General features: G+C 40.9%; 1 protein-coding gene across 1 annotated transcript in view; it reads left to right on the top strand.

The window, feature by feature from the left end:
- CDH16 (cadherin 16) overlaps positions 1-27,732 on the top strand; it is a 59,905-nt gene extending 32,173 nt beyond the window's left edge. The window contains exons 12-18 of the mRNA XM_067540092.1: positions 1,541-1,729; positions 9,146-9,402; positions 12,353-12,486; positions 15,729-15,968; positions 18,531-18,647; positions 27,168-27,284; positions 27,605-27,732. Of these exons, the coding sequence (XP_067396193.1) occupies positions 1,541-1,729; positions 9,146-9,402; positions 12,353-12,486; positions 15,729-15,968; positions 18,531-18,647; positions 27,168-27,284; positions 27,605-27,717 (1,167 nt within the window). The 3' untranslated portion in view covers positions 27,718-27,732. The remainder of the gene's footprint in view (positions 1-1,540; positions 1,730-9,145; positions 9,403-12,352; positions 12,487-15,728; positions 15,969-18,530; positions 18,648-27,167; positions 27,285-27,604) is intronic.
- The last annotated feature ends 243 nt before the right edge of the window (positions 27,733-27,975 follow it).

Raw genomic sequence — 27,975 nt, forward strand, 5'->3', positions numbered from 1 at the left:
TTAGAAAAATAAATAAATAAATGTGGGGCTCTTTTTTTCCCCTTCCTAATTTTTGAACTTGTACGAGGTCACACTCAGGTCACAGTTTTAAGCTTTTCTCCACATACATAAGGGCAAAAAATGTTCTCTTCATATTTTTAAATCAAAGTTGAGATTGTCACATACTCTGTCTCTAGGAGCTGGGCTATAAGCAGACCATCACATTTCACAAGACTCACAATAAACTCGCAAACATTAGCAACACTGAGTTGGGTGTATAAAGACACGTAAAGAATCAGTAAAACACTGAGAAGTGACTCATGAAACTTTTAACGGTAGATGACAGTTTGACTGACTGTAGCAGCTTTGACAACATCCCATTTACTGATTGCGACATTATTCTATAAAAGCAGAGGCTTGCTTGCTTCAGACAAACAGTCCTGATGAACTGAGTACTACTTCAAAAGGAATGACGACAGATTTTGCTTGTAATTTCAATGTTTCCCTGGGTTGCTTAAGGGCAAAATAAACACAGCACAAAACACAGAAGCGATTCCAAGTGCTCTCGATTGTTATCAGCCCTGTTAAGATGTTGTCACTCTTATTATAGAAGGTGCAATGTTTGATCTCAGTGGGGACAGAATTTAAAGATTAACACACCAGAGTTGGAAACTTTATTCTGATAGCTAGCTGTCAAAGGAGTGCTGACATCCTACAGCGTGGCACCCTGGTGCACTGAATATAATGCAAAGTAACCCTGCAGTTTAATCACTTCCATATGTAGATAGATATAATAAAGGTTAAGGGTAGGATTTTCAAACATGCTCAGTGTTGGCCTAACTCTGCTCCCACTTAAGTCAATGATAAAACTCTCATTGACTTCAGTGGGAGCAGAAATAGGCCCACAGTGAGTGTTTTTGAAAATCCTTCCCTTAATCTCTATGTATGAGACCTTGCACTTCATCACAAATATTAATTTAATATTTCTAAGGTTACAATAACAAATGCATTTACAAATACATTCAGATACACAGTGCTAGAGAGTCAAAGATCTGTCAGAGTAAAAAATGAAAAATGGAGCATTTGTCTGGATTTCTGGTACTAACATGTTTATTTACTATTTATATAAAGACTGTCTACTTACAAATTGTGCATATGACTTTTCTATGCAACAACATATTTATATTACTGTAACTTTCTCCTTCTTCCCTTATCCCCTTCGTTTGCTTTATAACCACTTGGTATGTTCATATGTAAGATCACTGAGGCGTGGACAATTTCCTCTACATGTCTGTACAGTGCATTGCAGAATAGGACCTCTAGACACTATCACAAAGAAATAATACAAATAATAATCATTAGTTAAACCAATCCTAGATTAAATGAATAGAGAGAGGATGATTATTGGATAGTATATCGTTATAACCACTGGAGCAATCATCATGAATTATACCAACTTCTTTTCTTTTTCTGCACCTAAAAGTAACCTGAGGGAAGGTGTAAAACAGTAGCACAATAAGAAATAGAACTTCTAATTTCTCCTTCATCTTTTTAAATGCAGTATGGGCCATTCAGTTTTCCTGAGGATACAGAAGTAGGTACATTAATAACAACTATTGCAGCAACAGACGAGGATGAAGAGATGAAGTTCAAGTTCATAAACTTTTCTGTGGAATCAGGAAATGAAGATGGAACTTTCAAAATTCTAAGCAATCCACAAAATGGCACAGCCAGCATCTGGCTTGAAAAGGTACTATGTGCTTTTAGTCTGGAATATGGTCACTGAAATCATTAGGAGTTATTTTGTGTGTAGGAATTGCAGGAGTAGGCCCTCTAAGTTTAAATTTGATCAAATCAGTAGCCTGCCCCACTATTTTAATATACTCCTATTTACCTCCTCCTACTCCTACTACATCCCTTTCCTCCAGTCTGTCAATTACACTAATATAGATTCCCTTAGACTTAGTGGGCCAAAATTGGAAGCGATGTGTAACTGGGTGCAGGTCACCTATTCGTAAGCAAGTGTGAGTGTACTGAGTGAGGGCTGGTCTACACAGAGACTAAGTGCATGGCCAGCTGGGGTGGAAAGCTACAGAGCACTAGCTAACCGTACACTAATTGGCCATGCAGATCCTGCTACACTAAAAGTTCTGTAGTGACAGCAGGATGTCAAAATGCGCTATAAAACTTTTAGTGCATGGTAGCAGGATCCACACAGCCAATAGTATGTAGCAAGCTAGTGCACTATAGATTTACACGCCAGCTTGCCATGCACTAATTCTTCATGTAGACAAACCCTGAGTCTTAGTTGGTTTTACTCATGCTCAGGAATAAGGTGTAAATTACAGCAGTTTAGACTCACTTCTGAATTAAAACCCCCTGTGGCAGATTTTGATCTCAGTTCTTCCAAAGTAAATGTAAAGTAATTCCAATGACTTTAGTAGAGTTATTCTGCATTTACTCTGGGGGAACTGAGAACAGCATCTGGTTATTCATGTTGTGTTCTGCATCATGAGACTGGCTCTCCTGAAAAGCGTTAGGAAGTTGGTCGCTGCTGAGGCAGTAACAGCATATTGATGAGAACAGAATTGAAGAGTGATAGCAATTCTAAAATAATTAATTTAATGTAATATACTTTTATTTAGCTGGTATTTAGCACATTCTCTACTCATTACAGTTTACTTATGGTGTAATTTTTCCTCTGTCTTGTGGCATCATGAGATAATGTAAATGCCATTAGCACTGATCTGTCCGAACATAAATGAATCTGACCAGCTCTATATGACATTCCAGATTCTACTCAAAGTGTATGAATTTATCTTTGATGGCAGTCTCACCTGTCCCTAGTTTATGGTTTAATGACGACGGGGATAACTGCGACTTTAGAAGCAGCCCAGCTCCACCTCTGACCATTAATCCAAGGGACTTTTGTTCTGATTTTTTTTTAAGTCTATACAATGTTTGTGAAAGGTTAGACCTAGGACATGTCTTCATTGCAAAAAAGGTGCTTTTTTACCTTGTGGTAACTAATGCATGTGAGCTATCCTGAGGTAAAAACACTAGTGAATACATGGCACTTTAGTTTTATGACAAGTTAAACTAGGCGAGGTCAGAACTATATCCTTGCCTGCCTAGGGTTGACTCATGTAGTTTACCTCATGGTAAACTAAAGTGCCTTGTCTTCTCTGTGTTTTTAACCTCAGGATAGCACATGCACATTAGTTACCCTGAGGTAAAAAATGAATCTTTTTAGCAGTGAAGACAATCCCTCTAAAAAAGATTGTCCCCCACTGCCCTATATTTTAAAAGATAGTCTCATATGATGCCTAATGTTCCATTACCAGTCTCCAAAAAAATGCCACTATGAAACTTATCTTTTTTCTTCCTTCTTCCTAAACTTGATACTTCATTCTTCTGAGGATCCACAAAAAGAGCTAAGTTAATGGACACTGACCTAAAAAGAACATCTGCAACAGGAGAAAGGAGTTAGCATGATCTCTGCTCACACTTTCCTCAACACTTCTGGGAGGAATTCTTTGCTAAAATATCCCACTGCTAAAATACCACTGGTACCAATTATGGGAGCATTAGTTTAGCCAGGGCTCTAAGCAGCTTAGAGCAGCTGCTGATGTTTTAAGCATGGTATTGTCTAACCCTGCTCAAGGTCTACATGACACGCTGCTCATGAACACCAGTGACCACTGATATTATGTCTACACTAGTACTCCTACCAGTGGCAATCTCAATAGGAAAATTTGAAGGAAAAAAACCCAGACGAAGCCACTGTGAGCAACGTTATAGCAAACTCCTTATTCCTATCAGGGATATTTCTTTTACTCTGCTCTTTTGTATAGACTCAGCAGAATGCAATATAAAGTTACAGAAGAAAGGGGGAAAGACAATACACTACTTTTCTAAAACTTTGAAGTTAAACTATTTCCTTTCTCATAAAAAATCTCAACTCCTGGGAATTAAGTTTCAGTTTTTCTATTCTCTTTAATCTGGCAATTTTGTCTTGAATTTTAAAGTAGTAAGTAGTCAGGCACAGACAGAGTAAATAATTAAGTCACTGCACTTGTAAAATAACAAGCAGCAGAATTATTGATATGGCCATCGTCCCTAGGAAAGGAGATTGCCATTAGAGATCTGACCCTGCACTCCTTGTCTTCAGTGGAAATTTTGCCTTGTAAGGACTGTACGATTGAGCCCTAGCATATTATCATGTAACCATTTTTCTTCAGCTTTCAAGAAGGAATAATCTAAGCCATTAAAAGCAATGAGGGTTCTGTCCTGGGACCATATGAGTCACTAATAAATAAAAGCTACAAACAAAGGAGATTATCTTTTAGTAATTATATAATGCAGTACATCCTTATTGGTTTATTTCTGTGTAAACCAGTCTTACCTTTCCATTGACGTCAGTGAGAGAGTAAAAGCTGAAAGTGCTAATACTTTTCAAGAAACAGCAGTATAAGTGATAATATCCTTTTGGTGAAGTCAGCTAAAGCCATATCTTTTTACGTGCTGTGTGCCAATTATTAGGAGAGTTAAGCCATTGACAAAAGTTAGCAGCATAAAGTTAAACATAATATTTAAAAACTAGGGGCTTAATGGCATGGAGCTTAATTTTTAGCATATGACTTTGTATACACAAAGGTGAGAGGTGATAAGTGACATAGGAACTAGTTCAAATAGTTCTTTGTTCAAATTGCAGTGTCTGGCGCATCAATACAGAGTTTGATGGTATCAGCTATATTCTGGGTGGACATTTTGTCCACAGCACCAAATATACCCCAGTGATCAGGAATGATGTAATGAGAACTATTCAGAAAATGCAGATCTTGAATCAACAAATTTCTTTATGGGATTCAGCCACTGACAGACCATTAGACCCTAAAATCTGAAATACAAAACCCAACCCTGCCCAGAATGCTCTATAGGCGTAAGTCATAAGCCATGATCCAGAATTCATTGAAGTCAGTGGAAAGACTTCCATGAATTTCAATGGGCTTTGATCAGACTCCTGAAGCACAAAACTTAAGGAGTAAATTCTAATCTTGATCAGAGGGATATCAGGCAAAATTCCATCCTCAGATTAGCACATCACTGGAGTTAAAGGGGTAGCTGAAGTCACAAACATATATTCAAGACAGCATTTGGCTCATAGCCAAAATGGAAGAATCCCCTTGTATCTAGGCTGGCCTTATGGTGAGTGACATGGAGACCACCAAGGGCGCCGTGGTTAGGGGACACAGTGCACAGCTCAGAGGTGCGCGTTGCCAATGGGCAGGGGAGCACCCATAGCAGTGAGTGACAGCGGGGAGCACCATGCATGGGTGGAGTTTGGAAGGTCATGGGGGTGTTGCCCACCCAAACATTCAGACATGACATGTGGGGGGTGCTCAGATTTCTCCCTGCTTCCTTCCCGTGGAGGAACATTTGGAGGGGAGTGAGCGGTGATGCACAGAGCACCTGGCATTGCTGCTTGCCTCCCCCAAACATTCCTTCGCAACCCCCCCGGGGCTGGAAGGGGGAAGCGAGCAGCAATTCCAGGTGCTCTGTGCATCCCGGTCACTTTCCTCACCTAGGATATGTGGCATCAGGAGCTGATCTCCTGCCTTCCCCTTACAGAGCCCACAAGGAGAAACTGACCAGTCACCATATACCATGCCACCCTTACTTCTGCACTGCAGCTGCCGCTTTCCAGCTGCCCAGCCAGTGCTTAATTTGTGCCAAGGTTGAGCCCTGGCACCTCTTTCAATACCAATTGAGCACTGCAGGGGGGCAGCAGGGATCGGGGGTGATAGGGGTGCCAAAATACAAGTTTGCCTAGGACGCCATTTTCCCAAGGCCAGCCCTGTCTGTACCAAAGCAGAGGATACGGTGCACAAGGCCAGGAACACCTGAGTTCTAATCCTCTGTCTGACACTAAGTCCTACTTGCTATGCAGCTGTGTCACTTTCTCCCACGTCACAGCTTATTCATCTCTAAAATGGAGATGATACAATTCACTTTCCTCACACAGGTGCAGTGAGAATTAGTTAAAAAGCGTGATGCGTATTGAAAATGTAAGTGTGAAGTGTAATTATTACAGGACTATGGTTAAACCTACTGGGAGAGAGCGTAACCTATCGGAGACCTTCCTTCTCAAGTCTACAGTTCAGAGAGATACTGTAACAGAGGTAGTTACACATAATCACAGAGGTAAGCTGTAGGAGATGGAAAGGAACCCTGCACCAAAGAGTGAGTGTAGCCAATCCCAGAGTGCGATTTCAATCCATGAATGTATTTATTTGGTCTGTGTTTTAAAAGTAGCCCTTGCAGAGTAATGATGATTACATTATTCAAATCCTCTTTTAAATCTTTGAGATGAATGTTAACTTGGTTTTAGTGTTTAGTAAACCAGCACGGTTACTAATAATTCTGCCCCATCTCTGCAAATGTGCTGCAGTATGTGTGCTCTCTCTGACGCAAGCCAGACACAGCTGGAAGTAAATCATCGCGGTCCAGAAGAGTTGTAAAATCAAAACTCATCATTGTTTTCAGAGTGCTCCTCCTTGCTAACTCTGACTTGGGGCCTTTGGTTTTCTTGTCAGAAGTACCAGTTGGCTTGGTTGAGGCCTCTTCTTCCTCCTAAATTCCTACTCCCTTCTCATCCTGTAGACTTTTGTTTTTGGCGAGGGGAAGGGGAAGAGGCTAATTTGATGATTTTTGACATATAAGGAAGTGAGAAATTAAAGCATTTTCTGTATCTAGACAAATAAACACATTAGAACTGAGTTTCAACTAAATTCAGACATGAAAAGAGAGCAGAAGATGAGGCTCTATGGGTATGTCTATACTGGAGCTGGAGGAGGTATAATTTCCAGCTTAGGTAGACATACCTGCGCTAGTTCTGATTGAGCTAGTGAGCTGAAAATTGCAATGTAGCTACAACACTTGGGTGTCAGAACAGGCTAGCCGCCCCGAATACAATCCTGTGTGAAACTCTAGATACGTAGTTGGGTGACTAACCCTTCCCTGTGCCCTGTGCCCTGCTATGGTTACATTGCCATTCTTAGCATGCTAGCCCGGGTGTGCCTACTTGAGCTGGAAACTACACCTCCAGTGTAAATATATCCTAACACCAACTCCTCTTTGTGGCCTGGGGGGGCAAGTGGCTCTGCTTCAGTTTTCCATCTGGAAAATGGGGATAATACTATCAACCTTGTATTCTGGTTGTTCAGTTTCATTAGTGTCAGTAAAAAAACAAAAAACTTGGAAGACAAAAAGTATTAGATCAGTGCTAAGTAGTGGCAGTAGCATTCTGTATTTACATGTAAAAATGTCAGACAGCCATTGCAATTTATATGCAGAATAAAACAAAACATTTTACATAGCATAATAATTTAAATTTATATAGCACCAGGATCTCCCTTCAAAACCATTATTAATTACTCCCATAGGGCTTGACCCTGTGCCCACTGAGGTCAGTGGCAAAGCTCACGTTGATTTCAGTGGCGCAGAATCAGGTCATTAGTAGATATGTATTAGCCCCACTTTACCCCCAGGGAAAGCTGAAGCACAGATTTGAAATGACTTGAGCAAGATCCCCAGTGACTCAACAGCAGATCTGGGAATGGAACTAGTATCTCCGGGCTCCCAATAGTGTGCTTAACTGGCAGACCACAGTTCCTCGCTGGAATGAAAGATGCAGCGTTATATTTTTGCACTTTGGCTCTTTTAAAAGATCCCATATTACAATTGCATCTTCCTTTCAATAATGTTGTCATGCCCCTCATTATGAGGAAGGCAATATGCCATAGTCTCCCCAGGCTCAGTTTACGAGAGGAATGCTTACAGAATAAGTTAGTTTATTAGCAGAGGGATTTCCACACACACAGAGGAGGCAGAATGCTCATGGGGAATTGTGCCATGACCAAATAAGGAAGAAAGAAGATTTCCATACCCAAGCCTTAGTGAGATATTGCGTATAATGGGCATCGCTCTGGTTTGTTCCTGCTGTGCTTGCTGACCTGCAGGTGTACATGTTAAATCACAAATACTAATAATGAAATGGGAAACCCTTTCACAAATGGACTAGCATATTTGATAGTAATGGTCCAAAAATACAACCGTAATTACTGTAGTAGTTTTATAGAAGGGACTAGAAAGATTTATTATACAGAATACAACATAAATGCCTTGAGGGGTAAGCTCCTCAGTCAAGATACCTGAATGCAGAACTGAGCTGTAAGAATGAGAGAAAAGCTAATATCAAGGTTATGTTTAGGCCAGGGTTTGAATTTGTCCCAAGTGGTAGAAATCTCAAATTCTCACCATCTGAAGCTCTCATGGAAAAAAGTCTGTTCCCTAGAAATTTAACTCGTAGACAAACCAAATTTGGGAAAATATGTCCCTTCTAGCTTTGGATCCAACCCAGAACAAATATCTAGGCATAGGTTTGTATCTGGCGATTCAAATTTCCGCTCAGTGAAGTTCAAAGGGCTTTAGATATAAGTTGCTGTTTTTTGTACCTCTCCATTAGGGGTTCAGATGAAACACTTATTTCATTCATTCTTTTTTTTTTTTTAATCATTCAAACTCAGTGATTGAAATGGCTCACCTTTAAATATAATGACTCACAAAAATAGCTCATTCGAAAATGGTTTCTCCCCATAGATATTTTTGACTTTTTGGCAAAAAAATTGAAAACCACAAATTTCTAGTCAGAAATGGTACCACAGTGCCGCATGGGAGTTGTAGTTTGTGTGCCTTCTATCCCCTTTCTCTGTTTTAGGCTGCACTTCTTGGCCAGACTACGTCTCCCTTGATGTACCACAGTCTCCTTTCTTGCTGAGCCACAGCCAGCTGAACATCACTGGAATCTTTAGTTTTGATGCATCTTGGGAGATGTAGTCTGATGCAGGATCCTGGCCCACAGAGGAGTATGGGGGCATGAGGCAGACAGACTACAACCCCTATGAGGCACCAGCATTTCTGAATTTAAACTTTTTGGCTTTTGGGTGTTCAGCTTTTTAATTAAAAGAAAATATTTTCTGCAGAAAGCAGCTGTTTTTAGTGAAAGACTTCATTTAGTCACAAAATCCAATTTTCTGTCAAAAAATTTGTCAGGAAATTTTTGACTAGTCTGACTTACAAAGAAATCCAATGAATGTGATTACAGGAATTTGACTATGAGACTGTTCAGGAGTATGTTTTGATTGTCTCGGTGAGAAACAATGTAGAGCTGGTTGGGAGAGAGCAGGATGCCAGCTCTACAGCTACATTGCACGTGTTGGTTAAGGATGTAAATGAAGCACCAGTGCTTACACAGAAAAGGTATGAGGTCAGCATACCAGAAAGCATAGATTTGGGAACAGTGCTACTGACTGTTAAGGCGACTGATCCTGATATCTTCTACACATCATCATCATCATTAAGGTAAGACTTTCCCTTATCTAATTAGATTGTGCTATGTTGCATCGTTTATGACTGATGATTTTTTTTTTTTGAAGCGCTCTGAAATATTCCCATTTGAGGAGCCTGAAATTATATGTTCATTTAGCATGGTCATTTCTGGTGTCTTTACGTGGTGGTTAGCCCAAGGGCAGGCTTTATTAGAGACAACCACCTGATTCTTTGATATTTGGGACATGACCATCTTTAGTAAATGAATCTGTAACCATGAAATGACAATGTGTTGAACTAGAATAGTCACACTAAGGAATTCATCACACTAAGGAACTGTAGGGGATGATGCCTGGAGAGCTGATTGATCAAAAAGAATAATATGAGATGCTGGTGTGATTTTAGAGGGAAATACATTATTTCAACCCAAAAGGACACTCCCCATCCTGGCAATGTTCCAACATTTGGGGTCAGGCCCTACCCTCAGAAAAGCCCGATAGAGGATGAAGTGGATGGCATTGTGAATTTCCCCTACAAGGGAGAAAACTTTTGCCAGAAGGGTAAAACACCACTTCCATACATTGGAAGATCCATGACTGGAAGAAATATGGCTGGGCAGTGAGGAGCCAGAAGACAAACTGTTCTCCTCAGCACATACCACACTCAAACTTGTAGACATTTCCTTGTGAATGATATTGCCATCTTTAGTCCTGATCCAGGTGGACAGATTGCTGCTGAGTTCAATGGGCAATAGATCAGGCCCTGTGTTAGCAATTTCCTAACCAGGTGGCTATTCTGTACTGTGAAACAACCTGAGGGGCAGAGGTGGGTAGAAGTGAGTCAGAGTGGGAGCAAGGAATAGAAAGGTGGCACAAGGACTCCACACAACTATCCCAGCCCTCCATGGCTCCCCCAATTCAATTCCCTGTAGAATTTCCTGTAGAAACAGCATTACCCATGGGTTTGAGGTCTACACCCACACCTCTCTTGCTAGTAGCAGTGAAGTAAATCCACCCCTTAATGGGATGATCTGTAGGAAACTGAGTTGAAAGATGTAGACTTTTCTGGTCTTTATTCAAGCTTTTCCAGTGTAGGCCATAATCTGACTTCTATTTAGGCAATATAATGCAGTCAGTATCACATATGCAGTACCCACTCTTTGATAAATATAATTACATTTATATCCTTTACTTTCTGAATAAATGTAAAAGCCAAGATGTATAACATATCCTAACTGTGAGATTATTTTGTTCACTGGGACATGTGGCGTTTGTTTCCCTAATGATGCTGGAGAGGTTGTGAAATCAACAAATGCACAGGAACTATCTGTACCTGCATGTGAACGTTACCTTTAAACTGGGGACAATAGATAGAAAAATATATTTATAGATGAATACATTCAAAATGCTAAACTCATCTGCACAAGCCCACGAATCATGGGTTTTGTTTTTTTGGATCAAATAGGAGATTAACAGTTCACTTTTTATTCAAAACCCTAAATGGAAATTGCAATTGTTTAAAGAGCATTCAGGGTAACAGAATGAAAAATTCTTGCATGTTTTAGAGGCATGTGCCTGGGTTTCTGGCTAAAATGGAGGAGGTAAATTATAGATGTCCTGGAACCATGCCAGAAAACAAGCAGGAATTAATGAGCTAGTGTATAATTTCCTTCAAAGCACAGTCTATAGTTCAAATTACCTCTTATTTGTCCCCGTAAATATGTACTCAAACAGCATTAAAATAAGAACACAGTTTTAATCTGATCTTTTTAAAAATGGACTAACCACTGATCTAGTAGTGTTTGTTATTAAATATAAACAGAAAGGGAATCTTACACAGTGGATTCCTGAGGACCTTCAAAATTCTGGATTTCCATTTTGCACTCATATTTGAAATACAGTTTTCCCTGGGAAAGCCAGAGGTAACTTTAGAAAGTGCTCCATGGCTCTATTCCAAAAGCATCCTACAATGTGCTATCATTGTTTTGTCATCTCCCATTCTGGCTATTGCAGTCTCCTCCTCTCTGGCCTTTCTAACATCCATATTGTCCCCACAGGTTCATTCTCTAGCTCCCCTTTCTCCACTATATCAGATATCCTGAGTATCAAAGTCCATGAATATGCAGGTGTTGGGTTCTTTCAATGCTATGGAATTGTCAGCTGGCATAGAGTTGGTGTAGCCAGCTCCAGGAATCCTCCTTGCAGTATGCCGGGATGGAACTCGAGTTGGTGCAGCTGATGATTTGACCCTAAAAATTCCACCACCATCCACCAGTCAGACAATACATCAGATTGAAAACAGATGTGTGTGTTTCTCTCCACCTCTGTCTCTTCTGCCTGCCACCCCTAACTGGTCCATCACTCTTCAGGCCTGCAACTGATTTTACTCATGCAAATTCAACTGAAATTGATCTACACAGGCCCCATACTCCACAGGATAAGAGGCCCTCTCATTGACTTCAGTGGAAATCACCTGTATCCCTCTATGGAGAATATGGCCCCAGGAGAATTTCTATCTACTGTCCCCTGTTTAAAAGTAATGCTCCTTTAAGAATTCCTTAAAGGGAATGTTCACATAAAGTTGTGTTCACATTTATTTATATAATGAAGTGCCTGTTTTTGAAGCTCTGGGCTTGAATATTTCAGACTCATTAGATATTTTATCAATTCCATCTTAATTTTTGATTTAGCTGATTCTTTGATTTAGCAGATTGGAGTTTTCTTCCTTTAACCTCACCTTCGTGATTTTGACTTTACCCGAAAGTCTGAATCTTACTGTTCAATGGAAAGGTAAAGTGAATTATAGAATTAATAGCAGCATCATAAATTTGAATGGTAGGAATAAAGCATGTTCTATTCGCTGTGAACTTGCAATGATATTACAGGTTAATAACTAAACAGAGTGGGCGGTGGTCTTATATTTCATTTAATAAAATATTAAACAAACATACTACAGATTACCTCTATCACATTGCACTTTGCAGTTACTCCCTAAGAAATGATTCAATGAATTGGCTTTCCATTGACGAGCATTCTGGAGAAGTTAAAGTCATGCAGGCTTTGGACAGAGAAATGGTGCAGGATGTTTACATGGTGCAGGTTATTGCTCAGGACAAAGGTAAGAATGTGTGTTTGGTTTTGGATGAGAGAGGTTTCTTTTCCTTTCAAGCAGAGGGAAGAGACAGAGGACTAAACTCAGAGGTGATGCATACGGGGTTTGTAAGTGGCACATTGGTAAGTGGGTATGTGTCTAAATAAGATATTCCGTCCACATTGGTATAACAAATACATTTGGAAAATGGAGGCAGAACAGTTGTACTGACTCTAGACATAGACAGACCTCAGTTTGGCTCTGTGTCTCTCCATGGAGGCTGTCTAGAATCTGATTACAAAGACAGGAGCATCATAAGTCTATGAAACCATGCATGATTTCACTAATTTTGCAGACAGTATGGAGAAAGAGATTTTTAGCTTAAGATTTCATTCCTGCTTACTTTAGAGACCTGGAACTAAAGATTTGTGTAACCAGTGCTGAGCTTATGGTTACATTATGAGGCCAAAACTGAGAGTTTTGTCATGCCCATATATGAAATGTGCAGCAGAACACACCTTTGCAAAAACCCTTCCTTCATGGATTTAGTGGTGGTCCATTTACTACTGGAAAAGGCAGGTTACACTTCCTGGACCTATGCATCATCTACACAACCATGTCTGGGATATATATACAGACTGCAAGGATTACTAGTTGTGATGATCTGTTACAGTCAAATTCTGCTCTCTTTTACATGGTTTAAATTTGGAGTAACTCTGCTAAGTCACCAGATTCACTCAATGTAGTTGAGAGGAGAATCTAATATTTTGTTTCACCGTCAAACCAACCAACTAACCTCAGATATCACATTTTTCCTCCAGGGTATTTTCTTTGCCAATTTTAAAAATAAAGTGGCCACTATGGAGCTGGGAAACTTAAGGGAAATTGCTTAATGTCAGGAAAATTATTTTAAAATACTTTACAACATACCTAAAGAAAAACTATTTACTTTTTCTGTGCTGAATGGCTTTGATTAACAGTCTGTCTTTCCATCCCCCTCCACGCTAAGAACTGTATATGCCTGGCATTACTGAAATGTCTAAACTTAAAATTCTTTCAGTTGTATTTAACAAGAGGGATGGCTGAGTGATATTCCATTCACATTCAGCATCATAAACAGCATAACTTGATTTTGATTTTTCTAACTCTACCACCACTGCAATCAGTGGACACAGGTGCATGATCCGATTGTATGGATGGAAAATGAAGAGATTGTTTTTTAAAGACCAAAGCTGTTAAGCAAAGCACAGTTGCACTTACATAACAGCCATTTAGTCCTACGAAAGCTGCTTCTCAGCAATGATTCACACTTCAATGATGTCACAAACAATTTTACCTAAAAAAAACCCAACTAATTCAGACAAGAACATTTCTCTTTCAGCATATCTGATTCACACCTGTGTCTGACACCAGACAGAGAATTTACTATTGTCATTGTAAATGAAAGAACCATATGTGAACGCAAGTATTGTAATTTACAAAAAATGTTCTGTGTCATATGAAGCTGCAGTCATCTAGCTGCAGTGTGTAGTGGATGAAAGGCTTGGCATTCATATTGCCTAAAGCCAACACCACCACTTGAATGGTAAATCACTGAATGCATTTAAAAGGGCAAGGTCAAGGAGATGACTGATCACATTTCTTTATAGACAATTGCAGTGAGAAACAAATAGGATGATTCATTCCAAAATATAAATAGCCACAAGCGCTCATAAAGTCCAATCCTGCAAGGCACTGAAGCTAGTAGGAGTTGGGTGGCTCAGTACCTTATGGAAGGAACTCAGCGCATCCCAGGATCACGCCCTGATTCCTGAGCTTAGTGTTCCCTGGTTACTGGGGGAGGGTCCATTCATGGTACTTTTTGTAACCGTACACATAGTGTTCTGAATTCTGTTGGCTGACAGGCCAACAGTGGAATCACCTCCACAGTGCGAACACAGACACTCACTGTCACTACTTAGTAAGGGATCATTTTTTACCTACTATGACTTCATCTAATTTATATTGATAAAGGTGTTAGTAACTCAACTTGAGGGTCACCAGACCTACCATGCGATATGAGGAGTCATTCTGGCTTTTGATATTTGGTTGGGGTGTAGAGTACATGGACAGTTTTTGCATTTATCTTTGTCCATTAACTCTGACAAGGATTTCATCATTATAGATCTAATATTTGGGAAATATTGCCAATACATGTTGTTCGTTACAATTTCTAAGAAATATCGGTTAGTTCACCTCAGAGTGTCCTCCTCGCATAGGCTGAAACTTACCTTCTAATCTAACCTTTGAACATCTTTGTCACCCTTCTTTAGATTCTCTGGTCTATGAACATCCCTTTTATGAAGAGCTTAAAATTATAGGTATTCCTTTGAGTGTGGCTGTATCAAGGCAGCAAAAAGAGGCGTTATTATCCCTCTGTCCTACAAGTGATGTCTATATAATATATCACATGATAGTACTTTGGTCTGAATGCAGCCTCAGTTAAAAAAAAAAGTAAAGATTGTTGGTTTTAATTTTAACAATGCACTAAGAAGACAACTGGGGCCATGTTTTCAGTTGTTGCCACTACATGTGAAGCCACAAAAATGCATGCATATGTGTGTGCACAAATGAGCATCTGGTCATGAAGACTGAATGCTGTAATTGAATGCATTTCAATATTTCACTTGTATGCTAGCAATCAACAGGTGTAAATGGTTTGAGAACACCTGAAAATTTGGCACTGGGAAGTCTACACCGAGTCCCTACAGGGAGAAAGGACTAGGATTTCTGATAAAGCTAAATAAGGAAATGGAAATGTGCTTTCATACGCCTCCTTACAAGTTACTTCAATATTCTCAAGACCAAATGATTCATGCTGTATGACCAGGCTGAAAGTGTGAGGAAGCTTCCAAAATACTAGCTGTTATATTATCTAAAATTTATACCATGATTGCATTATAGTGTCTGATTTAGAACTGTATTCTATTAAGGCTTTCTGTGAGCCTCATTTCCTTTATATGACTGTCTGATTTCATGGTTCTACTCAAACCTTGCCACTCAGTAAAAGTTTTATGGCCAAAGCTTTCAAAAGAGCTGAGCAGGCAGAGTAAGGTTCAGGTTTTCAGGGTTCAGCTCAGAATGCTGGATGCCTGTGGGGTACAGAACACTTTTGAAGATCTGGTCCCAAATTTCCAGAAGGGCAAGGTAACATTGTAAACAGATGTAATTCAAGTTTAGAAGTAATTTCACTACAGTTTTATTTGCTTCACTTTGTGGTTTTCTTGCAGGTACCCCATCAATGATGGTCACTGCTGATATAGCGATCCACATTTTGGATGTCAATGACAACTCTCCATTCCTAGTAGGAGACTACTCCAAATCCCACCTCTGCACACCACAGAGGGAAAAGCAATCCATCATTATCAGTGCATTTGACCCTGATGGGGCAGAAAACAGTGTCCCATTCATTTTTGCTCTTGCCAATAGCCCCATGCTTCGGAGAAACTGGAGGATCAACCTAATCAATGGTGTGTGAATGGTAAATATAGGCTTCATTATGGAGAAGTGATAGAATGCCCTCTTTTAGTCCCCCTCTAACTTTGTCTTGGGAAATTTGTTTGGGCTGAGAATTCCTATATTGAACACGAAGGCCAAGGAGAATGTTTGTGTGAAGTAAAATGGGAAGGACATCTGGCAAATTGCTTTTGCATTAGAGGTCACTAAAAAGTTATTCTGATTTCAAAATCTGCCTTGTCCCTTTTTTTTTGGTCTTACACTAACAGCTTTTTTCTACCCCTTCAAACTTTCCACATGGCTAAACCCCTTGAAAACCCATGATGTATTTGAAGGAGAGGAGTTTTAATTAAGCCAAGTGATTCTATATTGTTTGTTATGGATGGGTTTGGGGATCCAATCCAGCTCCTTTTGATTTCAATGGGAGTTACTGACCCAATTCCTGCCCTTAATAATGCCAATGGGAATTTTTGTCACTGGCTTCAAGTAGACGCAAGATCAGCACTTGGTGTGTGTGAACATGCTGCCTTCTATTGATTGGTTTCAGTCTAGACTGAGAGCAATAGCTGACTGCTAACAGAGTTCTCCCTTCAGCACAGTGATGGAGGGCTGTATTTTTGGAGTGGGAAGGGGCCAGCATTCCAGCTCTGCACATAAGGGCAGTTTTATCAGGGAGAAGCAGGAGGGTTTTTTCCCCTAGTTAAGACTGAAAATATAGTCCCAATATAATGTTGATTTTGATCTTGTAACTTTTGCAAAAAAGTAATATCCTCATGCATTCCAGCTCTTCCGATTAAGTCTCAATGGCAACTAGCAGATTTTCTGAAAATGCTGATTAAACTGAGTCAGCACTTGGAGATCAAAAGACTTTAAAATGGCTCCTTGTTGTCCTTGTTGAAACTTTTGCAAGTTGTCTCCTGTATGTTTGTGCCCATCTAACTAACCCATTCGACAACATTACACAGCAAATTTCAAACATTTTAAACTTTGGTTCACACAAATGGCCGTTTTCCAAGGCAGGAATAGTAAAGTGTTTAAGAAATTGTCAATATTTGAAAGCCAGATATGGTTACTTGTCAATGAAGCTTACGGAAAAAGGAATTACAGTAACAGAGAAAGGATTTGTCATCAACCTCTGAATTAACTCAACCTGGTTACGTTTCAAAAGTGACAGAAAGCTTTCGCATCTAGTAAATGGATCTACAAGGTGCTTGATTGATTTACAAAGATGCACAGACCCCAGCTATATAAAACTCTAAGATAGAGAGAGATGGGTCAGTAGGGATTTTTAATATAATATTTGTGTTACTTTGATTTTGGTATCTGGCTATTTTTTTATTTTAAGGGATATTGCTAATGGGAAATATTAGTTAAAATATTTTATTGTCCACTGACAAATATATTAGGAAGTCCTTATTATTGCTGCTTCTTGAGAATAATGTTGTAAATATATTTTAATAGGAAAGCGTATATTGTTGTTATGGTAACATTATATATGTGTCCTTGCAGTTGAGATTGATCAGTGTGTGTGTCCTTCATGGGTATTTCCTCTCTTCTTTGTGTTGCATTTGTTTTTTGAAGTTACTTATGTAATGGGGATTATTTTGGGTCAGAGTTAAAGTTGCTATATTGTGACATAACACGCATTTCTGATAAAAATTATGGGTGAGATCTTCACTGTTGTTCTGATCTCTTTATGCTAGGTAAAATTGCTGGAGCGCAAAAAGGGGTGCTACAAATCCTGGCTCCAAATGGGGGACATTCTCGTGGTGCATGGTCTGTGGAAGACAGCTGTAAGGCTGTCTCCTAAGGACTCCTCTGCAAACCCTCGACAAGAGTGGGGGGTGAACCGGGAGGAGCACGTTGGAGCACACAGGGCTGCAGAGAAACCAGGCAGTGCTACAGACTCTATGGTGGCCCAGGGAGGCTGCCATAACTTAGCCCCAAAGTACACTGGGGGCCTCCTCAGCAGCCTAGGATCAGGGGAATGCAAAGCCACAATAGCCTCCCTCCCTCTGGGCTGTGAGTTCTGTGTTGCACACTTTGGAGGTTCAGCCCAGCATCTTACCCAGGGTATTGTTACATGGGCGATGTAAATTGTATGGTATCCTTAATTCCATTTCCTTCCCTTTAAGTGTATAGGCTTTGTAAACGATGTGACAGGCAACTGCACTGGTGTCACTTGGCAACCTTGGCTGGCTTTTGTAACAAAGATTTTGGGGTTTGGATTTTACAGAGCCGAGTGCTGCAAGGTGCAAAGTGCTTCCTGCTTTTAGAACACACAGCACCTTGCGGGAATAGGCCCTTGATCAGCAACAGCACTACTAGTGTTGATGCCTTGTAATGATGATGGCACCAGAGATTACTCTGTAAGTAGTGGCACTGGCAGCCACTGGAAAGTATACTGAATATTTTCAGTGTAAGGTTAGAAGAGAGGATGTGAATGGAAGCCACAGCTGGTTTATTACTTGCATTCTTTCTTTAAAATAAATCCTCTCTCTCTCTAAAACCACCCCCACCCCAGCTCTGATATTTGTCCTTCTTTTTCATTTTGCATGTTCTCTGTTACTCCGCAGATACACATGCTTATCTCACCATGGGGATCAGCTGGCTAGAACCCAAAGTGCACCTTGTCACCATTATCCTGCAAGACAGTGGAACTCCATCTAAAACGCAACACATTCAACTGGCAGGTAATAAGAAAGCATTTCATAGGTAATGGTGTTGAGAGGGTTCTTACAATTCAGTCCATTGATCTGCTCTTTTCTCCCCATTAATAAGTTAAGGAGTTAAACATCTTCCTTTGTAAATTATGGTCTTTACTAGCCTCTCTCTTTTCTCCTCTTTTTGCGTGGCACCTGTAATGTAGCACCTGCAGTATAATGTTGTCCCATATAGCATTCAGTTTATTTTCTGGGTTTTAGTCTGGAGGGTGTTTTTTATAATCATGCCGGAATTCTGTTATTTAAGCCTTTCTCATTATATACCCCTGTACAGCCCCTCATGCACCAGATGGGAGCATCTATTTTTAAAGCTATCAGTAAAGACATCTGATGGTAAAATAGGTCTTGCTTCAGGCAGTGCAAAGAGTTTGTAATAGAGAGAGATCTGGGACAGGGAGAGACACGGTGTCAAGTGCAACCTCAGGAAAAGTCCCTGATTTGACAAGGGTGCTCAGATGTGCTGGCTGCAAAGTTGGACTGCCAGCTAACTGTGAATAGCAGCAGCAAAACATCTTGGGGTGGCTGATTGCTCATCATCTCAGCTAGAGAGACAGTGCCCCCATGGCAACCCTCTGAAAGGCAGAAGGATCACTAAGGCTATGTCTACCCTGATGGCGGCAAATTCGCCGCCATCAGATCGACTTATCTGGATCGACTGAGCAGTCAGTGAAGACCCGCTCAGTCGATCCAGAAATCGACGTATTAAGACCACCTCCTCAAGTGGCGTAGTGTTGCGTTGACGGGAATGCGATTCCCGTCGGCGCAGTGCATTGAAGACGGAGCGCAGAACAGAAGCACAGAAGTCGACGGGAGTTAGCAAGTTTTTTGCATAGTTTGTGTAACTCCGGTCGACTGCCGCCAAATCTCCAAGGTAAGTGTAGACAAGCCTTAAGAGACAGGATGGCAAAGAGAGGACACAGAAAGAATGACAGGAAAACCCAAGGAACTCTTAGGACCAGTCTTGGTCACTTCCACATAAAGGGCTAAATAATTCCAGCTCCCCTTTCCCAATACCTTAGGAAGGGAAGAGGGTCCAGGGAGCCTCTCCAACTAGTACAGCTGTGCAGGAGCCAGACAATGTGGACCTAATATTCAGGCTGTGGGGGGCCAGTGACTTCATGGCCAATGAGGCTAGCAGTGTGCCCAGGACCCTGCCTCCTCGTGGGTGGCAGCAGATGCTGGGATGGAGAAAAATTCACACTGTTCTTTTTTATAGCAAGCTTCCGCATAATACAGCATGTTCACTGTGGTAAAACACAGGTGTCTGCTTTGCACTGGTGAAAGTCCTCAGAATATCTCCAGCCACCTTCCCCCCTCATACCTCCTTGAGGGAAGCAAGTCCATAACTTGGCCCATAAAGGAGACTCATGACAGGGGGTTTAGACTAGATTGTCAGAATGGTCCCTTTTGGCCTTAAAATCCACAAGTCTGACGTAAGAGGTGAGATACCCATAGCAAGCTATTCAATATGTGCCTAACTCATAGGCTCTTCCAAAGCTCTTCAGCCAGTGCAAATTATTAAGCACAACAGAGAAAGATGTTGTGCTTGTTATGCAAAACATCCAGGTTAAGAACATGCTTAAGTGTTCAGCAAAAACAAAAATGAATTTTCCAGAGAATAAAACCCTATAGCACTGAGCTTCTGGTGGCCTAATGCTGCGGCTGTTCCATGCATTTCCCCTGATGCTATTTTTGCTGCCTTCCTACAGACTGTTCTGAGTGCCAGAATACATTTTTGGGAAGAGCAGTTTTGTTTCTCTGACAGCATGTACGTGAATGCATGAATGATATTTTCACCTTGTGCCAAGAACCAAAAATCTATATTTCTGTTTTGCATCTGAGCTGTTGCCTTTGCATTTGTGAAAACATTTGTAACTTCAACAGAGAGGTATGCAGTACATTATTTTATTCTCTACCTTGTTTGTGCCTCAGTCATTACCAACATCCCACAGTGCTGAAGGAACTGGTCCAAGACTATTTAGAAGGATTGGACATACACAAGTCCATGGGGCCGGATACAATGCACCCGAGGGTGCTGAGGGAGTTGGCTGAGGTGATTTCAGAGCCATTGGCTATTATCTTTGAAAGCTCGTGGCAACAGAGGGAGGTCCCTGAGGACTGGAAAAAAGCAAATATAGTGCCCATCTTCAAAAAAGGGAGGAAAGAGGATCCAGGGAACTACAGACCGGTCAGCCTCACCTCAATCCCTGGAAAAATCATGGAGCAGGTCCTTAAGGAATCCATTTTAAGGCACTTGGAGGAGAGGAAGGTGATCAGGAAGAGTCAACACGGATTCACCAAGGGAAAGTCATGCCTGACAAACCTGATTGCTTTCTATGATGAGGTGACTGGCTCTGTGGATGTAGGGAAGGCGGTGGATGTGATATACCTTGACTTTAGCAAAGCTTTTGATACTGTCTCGCACAGTATTCTTATCAGCAAGTTAAAGAAGTATAGGTTGGATGAATGGACTATAAAATGGATAGAGAACTGGCTAGAGCATAGGGCTCAACGTGTAGTGATCAATGGCTCCATGTCTAGCTGGCAACCGGTCACAAGTGGAGTTCCCCAGGGGTCTGTCCTGGGGCCGGTTTTGTTCAACATCTTTATTAATGATCTGGAGGATGGGGTAGATTGCACCCTCAGCAAGTTTGCAGACGACACTAAGCTGGGGGGAGTGGTAGATACCCTGGAGGGTAGGGATAGGATACAGAGTGACCTAAACAAACTGGAGGATTGGGCCAAAAGAAATCTAATGAGGTTCAACAAGGACAAGTGCAGAGTCCTCCACTTAGGAAGGAAGAATCCCATGCACAGCTATAGACTGGGGACCGACGAGCTGGGCAGCAGCTCTGCAGAAAAGGACCTGGGGGTAACGGTGGATAAAAAGCTGGATATGAGTCAGCAGTGTGCCCTGGTTGTCAAGAAGGCTAATGGAATATTGGGCTGCATTAGGAGGGGCATTGCCAGCAGTCACGGGAAGTGATTATTCCCCTCTATTCGGCATTGGTGAGGCTGCATTTAGAATACTGTGTCCAGTTTTGGGCCCCCCACTACAAAAAAGATGTGGACAATTTGGAGAGAGTGCAGCGGAGGGCAACCAAAATGATTAGGGGGCTGGAGCACAGGACTTATGAGGAGAGGCTGAGGGAACTGGGCTTGTTTAGTCTGCAAAAGAGAAGAGTGAGGGGGATTTGATAGCGGCTTTTAACTACCTGAAAGGGGGTTCCAGGGAGGATGGGGCTAGGCTGTTCTCGGTGGTGGCAGATGACAGAACAAGGAGCAACGGTCTCAAGTTGCAGGGGGAGGTCTAGGTTGGACATTAGGAAAAAGTTTTTTACTAGGAGGGTGGTGAAGCATTGGAATGGGTTACCTAGGGAGGTGGTGGAATCTCCATCCTTAGAGGTTTTTAAGCTGAGGCTTGACAAAGCCCTGGTTGGGATGATATAGCTGAGGTTAGTCCTGCTTTGAGCAGGGGGTTGGACTAGATGACCTCCTGAGGTCCCTTCCAACTCTAATATTCTATGATTCTATGATTCTAAGAGTCTAATTAATTAATTCAAATTAATTCAAATTAATCTCTGGTGGAACCCCTTGTGTTAGTCCTGTCATGTAAAGAAAATGAAAACTTTCCTCAAGGATAAACACTGGATGTTAGAGTCCCAAACAGTTAAGGTGCCCTGCTCAGGGACTGTATTAACAGTGCAGAACGTATTTTTAACTAGTGGACATGTTAACAGTTCACTTACCACTCCTCTCCCAAGCAAATACCCACAATAATTTTCCTACTACAGATCCAGATCCAGATAGGGTAATTGGATGGAAAAGCATCACCTGTGAATTTTGAGAGATGGCTGGGGTGGCTGCTGCTCCAAATACAGAGATTTCTAAAAATGGTAGCTACTTAGAGAGAGAGAAGGGGAAGTATTCAGTCTGGAGGAAGAATGAGGGTCTAAAGAATCAGGGAAGGCAAGACCAGCAAGTCTGACTTCAGTGTTAGGAGAGATTCAAGCTACATGAATAAGAGATGAGATCACAAAACAGGGAAGAAATATGAGCTGGTAAAAACAAGTCTACATAAATAGTAAATCTTATTTGACAAACTTAATGGAATTTATTTTGGGGATAATGGCAGAACACACAGGACTGAACACAGCAAATAATCTATTCCAAGTTCAAAAGACAGCACACACCATAACACAGCACAGTCAGCTAGTGTATAAGGCTAGCAAACCTGTTCTACATGGCACCAACTGCTCTAGAACAAATTAGAACGTTAAAAAGTGAAAGAGCAGCTCAGAAAAGGAGCATCACAGGTGTCATCTTTTGGGTCTGTGCCAGAGTAACTTTGAGCAGTTTATATGAGCTGTATGTTTGAGAAAGGGCCTCGTAGCTTATATTTTATACTGAGCTTTGCCTCTGGGCTTCTTTGTCTTTACAAAACTAGGATTGGACAGCTGTGTTTCCTGTTAGAAGAGCTGCTACTGCACCTTTAATTAGGATTAAGAGCAGATCAGGAAGATTTCTGCTGTTGAGGTGTGCTACCAGTAACAGCTACCAGTCCCATTTATAAACAGGGCTTGAGAGTTACTCACCTGTGGTGGAAGGCTAGGCACTGTTACTGCTGCAGCATAGCTGAGCAGGATGACTTTTCCCAGAAGAGGGAAGGAAGCTGCCTGTTTTGCTTTTATATTAGGACTGATAAGAGGCAGCACCAGAGAGAAAGTTGCACCTGAATTAGGCCTGGAATCTGCTCCTAATCAAGGTGGGCTATATAAAGGGTCATGAAAACTTGGAACATGACTGGTGGATAAGCTCACTGTACTCGGTTGCTAGAGAACACAAAGCTACCCCATGGGCAATGACTTCATGTGGTATTTGTAGGAGACTTTAAACATTCTCTGTGTTTGATGTCAGTTCTTACAGTTTTGTTTGTTTGTTTGTTTTAGCCCATAAATCACTTTGCAGAGACAGAGTTGGACCATCTCCTTTCCCTTGACCTCAGAATGCCCCCATGGACAGATGGTCGGTACTGCTCACTCATCTTGTGTGAAAGTGCCTGACAGGAATAGCCCAGTGGTTCACCCACATAAAGTGTGAATTCATGGGCATGTTTCCTCTCACTGCATAGGTCAGGAGTATCAGACCAGATTGTTGTACCATGTATTGATGAGCCTTAATATAATAAAGCACATTCTTGGCTATGTATCTAGCCTGGAGTAAATCCTGGTCTGGTTCACACAGCTACATGCTGTGGCAGTGCTGAATACAGCCTTTCTGAGACAAAGTGGGGTGCCTGATTCGTTCATCCCTGCCAGTACTCAGAGAGCCCCTCTGGCTCACCACTATTTCATAAATTCATCCAAGCTTTGGGACAAGCCTAAACGGTTAGGACAGACTTGTATTAGCAATGAACAAACTACACCATAACAACTGCAAAACATTTACAGACTTAATCTGGGTCTGATCCTGCAATGAGCACATGTTAACGTCATTAACGTCAGTGGGGCTCTGCACAAGGATTATCTGCCTGGAGCTCACTCCAGGATCAGGGCTGCCATTGGTAGAACCATATTTTAATGTAGACGTTTCCACTTTTACCAGACAGTCTGCCCTACAAAGTAGTGTATTTTTATTTCTTCAGTCTAGGGATTCCTGCAAAACCTAGAAACACGCAATAGATACGAACAACCTACAGCATAACTCAAATACCTCAGGTACATCAGACATAGCTCCGATTCAGCACAAAGTCTGGGACTCACAGGGTACTTTTTTATGTTTCATGTGCTGTTCTTATAGTTCAGTTATAAAACACTGAATGGTGTAACTGGAGATGTGGGTACAGGGAACAGATCCAGTTGCAAGAATCTACTACATGATCCCCCCTTTATTAAGATTTCTAAATAGTTAATGCACTGTACTTTGTTTTATCTGAATTCATAAGACGTTTCAAATGCCCCAGTTACATTTTATAAGGCCAATAGGAAATTACATGTTTGAGAATCCATTGCAGTAGGTGTGCGTGGGTTCAGTACTTTGTAATGTTTTGATGTTTGTATTTAAAATTGCTACACAGATTCATCTGCATGCATTGCACTTGTATTTGAAAGAGAACCATTTAGAGTGGCTATTTTAAGGATCATTAAGTGGAACATCATTAGTACAAACACACTGAAAAGATAAATGGAAACATTTAATATCAATGCATCACTATTCTGCTGCACTCCAGTACTGTGTAATCAGACCACTGTTCCACAACTCCTTTTTAAAGGCTGCAGTAAGAAAGTAAATACATGTAATGAAATGTAGCAGAACCACCATTCATTAACACAGGCGCTTACTTTCAAATAAGAGAATTCTGTGTATTTAGTGGCAAAACCCTAGCACACCTATTGTGCTGGGAAGACAGGAGAGAAGAGTACACTAAAAGATTCTTTCACCCTCACAACAGCATGGCAGGACATTGAGGTATTGCTCCTTTAAGCACTAACGACATGGACCTTATGAATGGAGGCAATGCCCTACAAGGTCGAACTGAGGTCTATCTACTCCATAGTCTCTGATAGGTTATGTTTACACAGGGATAAAAGCCCTGAGGCATGGCCATGGCTGGCCTGGATCAACTGACTCGGGCTATGGGGCTCAGGATGCAGAGCTAAAAATTGCTGTGTATACATTTGGGCTGAGGCCCGGAACCCAAGCTCTCGGATCCTCCCCCATCACAGGTCCCAGATCTCGTGCTCCAGCCCAACCCCAACAGTGTACATGGTGATTTTTCATCCCTGGAGCCCAAGCCCCGCAAGCCTGAGTCAACTGACCTGGGTTAGCTATGGTTTTTTAAATCCCTGTGTAGATGTAGCCATAAAGACCAGTGCCTGATGTTTCAGAGGAAGGTCTAAGAACCCCACAGTAGGCAGACATGGGAAATCTGCCCCCCACATTAATCTACCTATCTAATCTAATAGACATTGGTTTAAACCCTGATGCAGGAGGTTTAATATCCCTTCCAAAATTTTTGTTAGTTTTAACTGCTATCACTTTGGATATTCTTGTTATCCATTACATGATTTTTTTGAATTTTTGAATCCTGCTAAGTTCCTGGCCTCAGTGATTTCTTGTGTCAATGAGATTCACACGCTGTGTATTGTGTAAAAAAGTCTTCTCTTTTATCAGTTTTGAATTTGCCACCTTTTAATTTCATTGACTGCCCCATGATCCAAGTCTTATTGAAGTCAATAGAACAGTTCCCTTCGACTTCATGATCTTGGGACTGGGTCTGTAGTGAAACTGACTAGTGCATCTGTAAGTTACATAGATAAATGTTCAACTTTAAGCACATGATTAGTCTCACTGAACTCAAAAGAACTGCTCATGTGCAAGTTAAGCACGTGCATAAATCGTTTCGGGATGGCTGCCTAAACATTTAAGATTTGGTCACACAAAGCTTTTGTCAAACACTTTGAATCTCAAATAAATGTTTAAAATCACAGATCTGTTTGCAAACAATCCATGAACAGGAAAAATAGCTACATTCATCTTATACATTATTTGCTGTAAGTTGTTCACCTGGTTATATTCATGCAAATGATTTCCCCATGAAAGGGTTAAGACAGATGTCTCAGAATTGAGGCTTTGTTGGTAAGTATGGAGTTGAGTAGAATCCAAGCTCATACTTTTAAAATGTTAGTTTATGCACCTAACTGTGCTCAGCAGAGTTGAAAAGTTGTTATTGCTGAAGATGTTCCTTACTATTTTAAAATAATTTTGTTAATGATTTCTTTGCAATTTTTCTCCCTGTCACACTATTTGTTAGGGCTAAAAATATAAGGAAGATGTTTTTTAATTTGCCAAATAGCTAGGCAAGGACAGAGAAATGGTTCAGGGTGGTTTACACATCTGGTATGCTATGTGCTCATCAAAAACTTGATTGAGAATGGGGATGGGTGAACTAATCTGTTTGAGTTTTACTCATGTGAATACCAGCTCTTTGCTTGTGCTGCTTTTCATAGTTTTAAATAATTTTCTCTGATTCCTGGATGGTCAAGAAGGAGGATTTATTTTGTTACAAATAAGGCAGAATTGAGTTCAGCTTCAAACTCAGGAGCCTCTTTCTTTCCCAACCTTCCCTTACATTTTTACTATGCTTTATCACAAGAATCAGTAAAGGATTTGGTGAAGGAGGCAGTACAGGTATGCCATATCCCACTATTGTTAGTACAGACTATTAAAAAAAAAGGGGGGGGGGCCGAACATGTTAGAGAATGTACCCACTTGGGACCTGATTCTGCAAAGAGCTCCAGGCAGGCATGGGGTCTGCCCACATGGAGTTCATCGTCTTCCCCTCTAGTTGGAGATCTGATGAGAATGCTCTTCTAGCTCAGGTGATTTGTCTGAGTGTTCTTCCAACTCAGGGGATTGTCCCTGCTCACCTCTGATCTCCCTCATGGGAGTTAATCTTGAATTCTTTTTCTTTCCTTTTCTTAAATCCAGTGACTATTTGCTTGTGTACCATGGAAGGAGAATGCATGCAAGAGGTTGGAAGGATGGAAGGGAAGCCTACAGTGATTTCTGCAGTGAGCATTATCATTGGTACCTTGGGAACTATAGGTATGGAATTGACCACAAAAATGAAATAAAACCAAGTCTACTTTGCATTAGAGAATCTATGTCTGCTCATTTCTAGCTGAGGTAGCATTTCAGTGTAACTATTCTTTGATGCAGAAGCTCTGTTTTCATATTCTTCCTATTACCTGCCATTATATTCACATTTCTTTCACTTCCAACATCATTTACAAAAACAAAAACAGAACAAAAAAGAAGCAAAAATAACAAGGTCCGGTTTGTGGATTGTTTTGATACAAAAATGTTGAACACTGACAAAGACCTTGTTAGCTTTAAACTCATTTTGTTTTTCATTTCTCCCTTAGGTTTATTTGTGCTTGTAATCTTTGTTCATTTGACCCTCCTGGGAGCTAATAAAAAGAAGAAACGCAAAGCTTGTGACAACCTTTACAGACCACAGCATAACACAACAAAATGATGGGCCAGCTTATTTTACAAAACACTTCTGAATGGATAGGTGAGTTGACACAGTGTGTGTGTCAAATCACATTCAATGCGGTACAGTCTATGGGATTAGGACACAAGCAGTGCAGTGATTTAACTCCCTATGTAACTGAAATTTCATCTCTCTTTAATCTAGGAAACTTCCTTAAACTAAGCATGGGGCATGGGTCACTTGCTGGTGGATTCTCTGTACCTTGAAGTCTTTAACTAATTTGAGGACTTCAATAACTCA

The sequence above is a fragment of the Emydura macquarii genome, unplaced genomic scaffold, assembly GCF_026122565.2.
Source record: "Emydura macquarii macquarii isolate MOO-44397 ecotype Brisbane River unplaced genomic scaffold, CSIRO-AGI_Emac_v2 contig_561, whole genome shotgun sequence".
Classification (NCBI taxonomy): domain Eukaryota; kingdom Metazoa; phylum Chordata; order Testudines; family Chelidae; genus Emydura; species Emydura macquarii.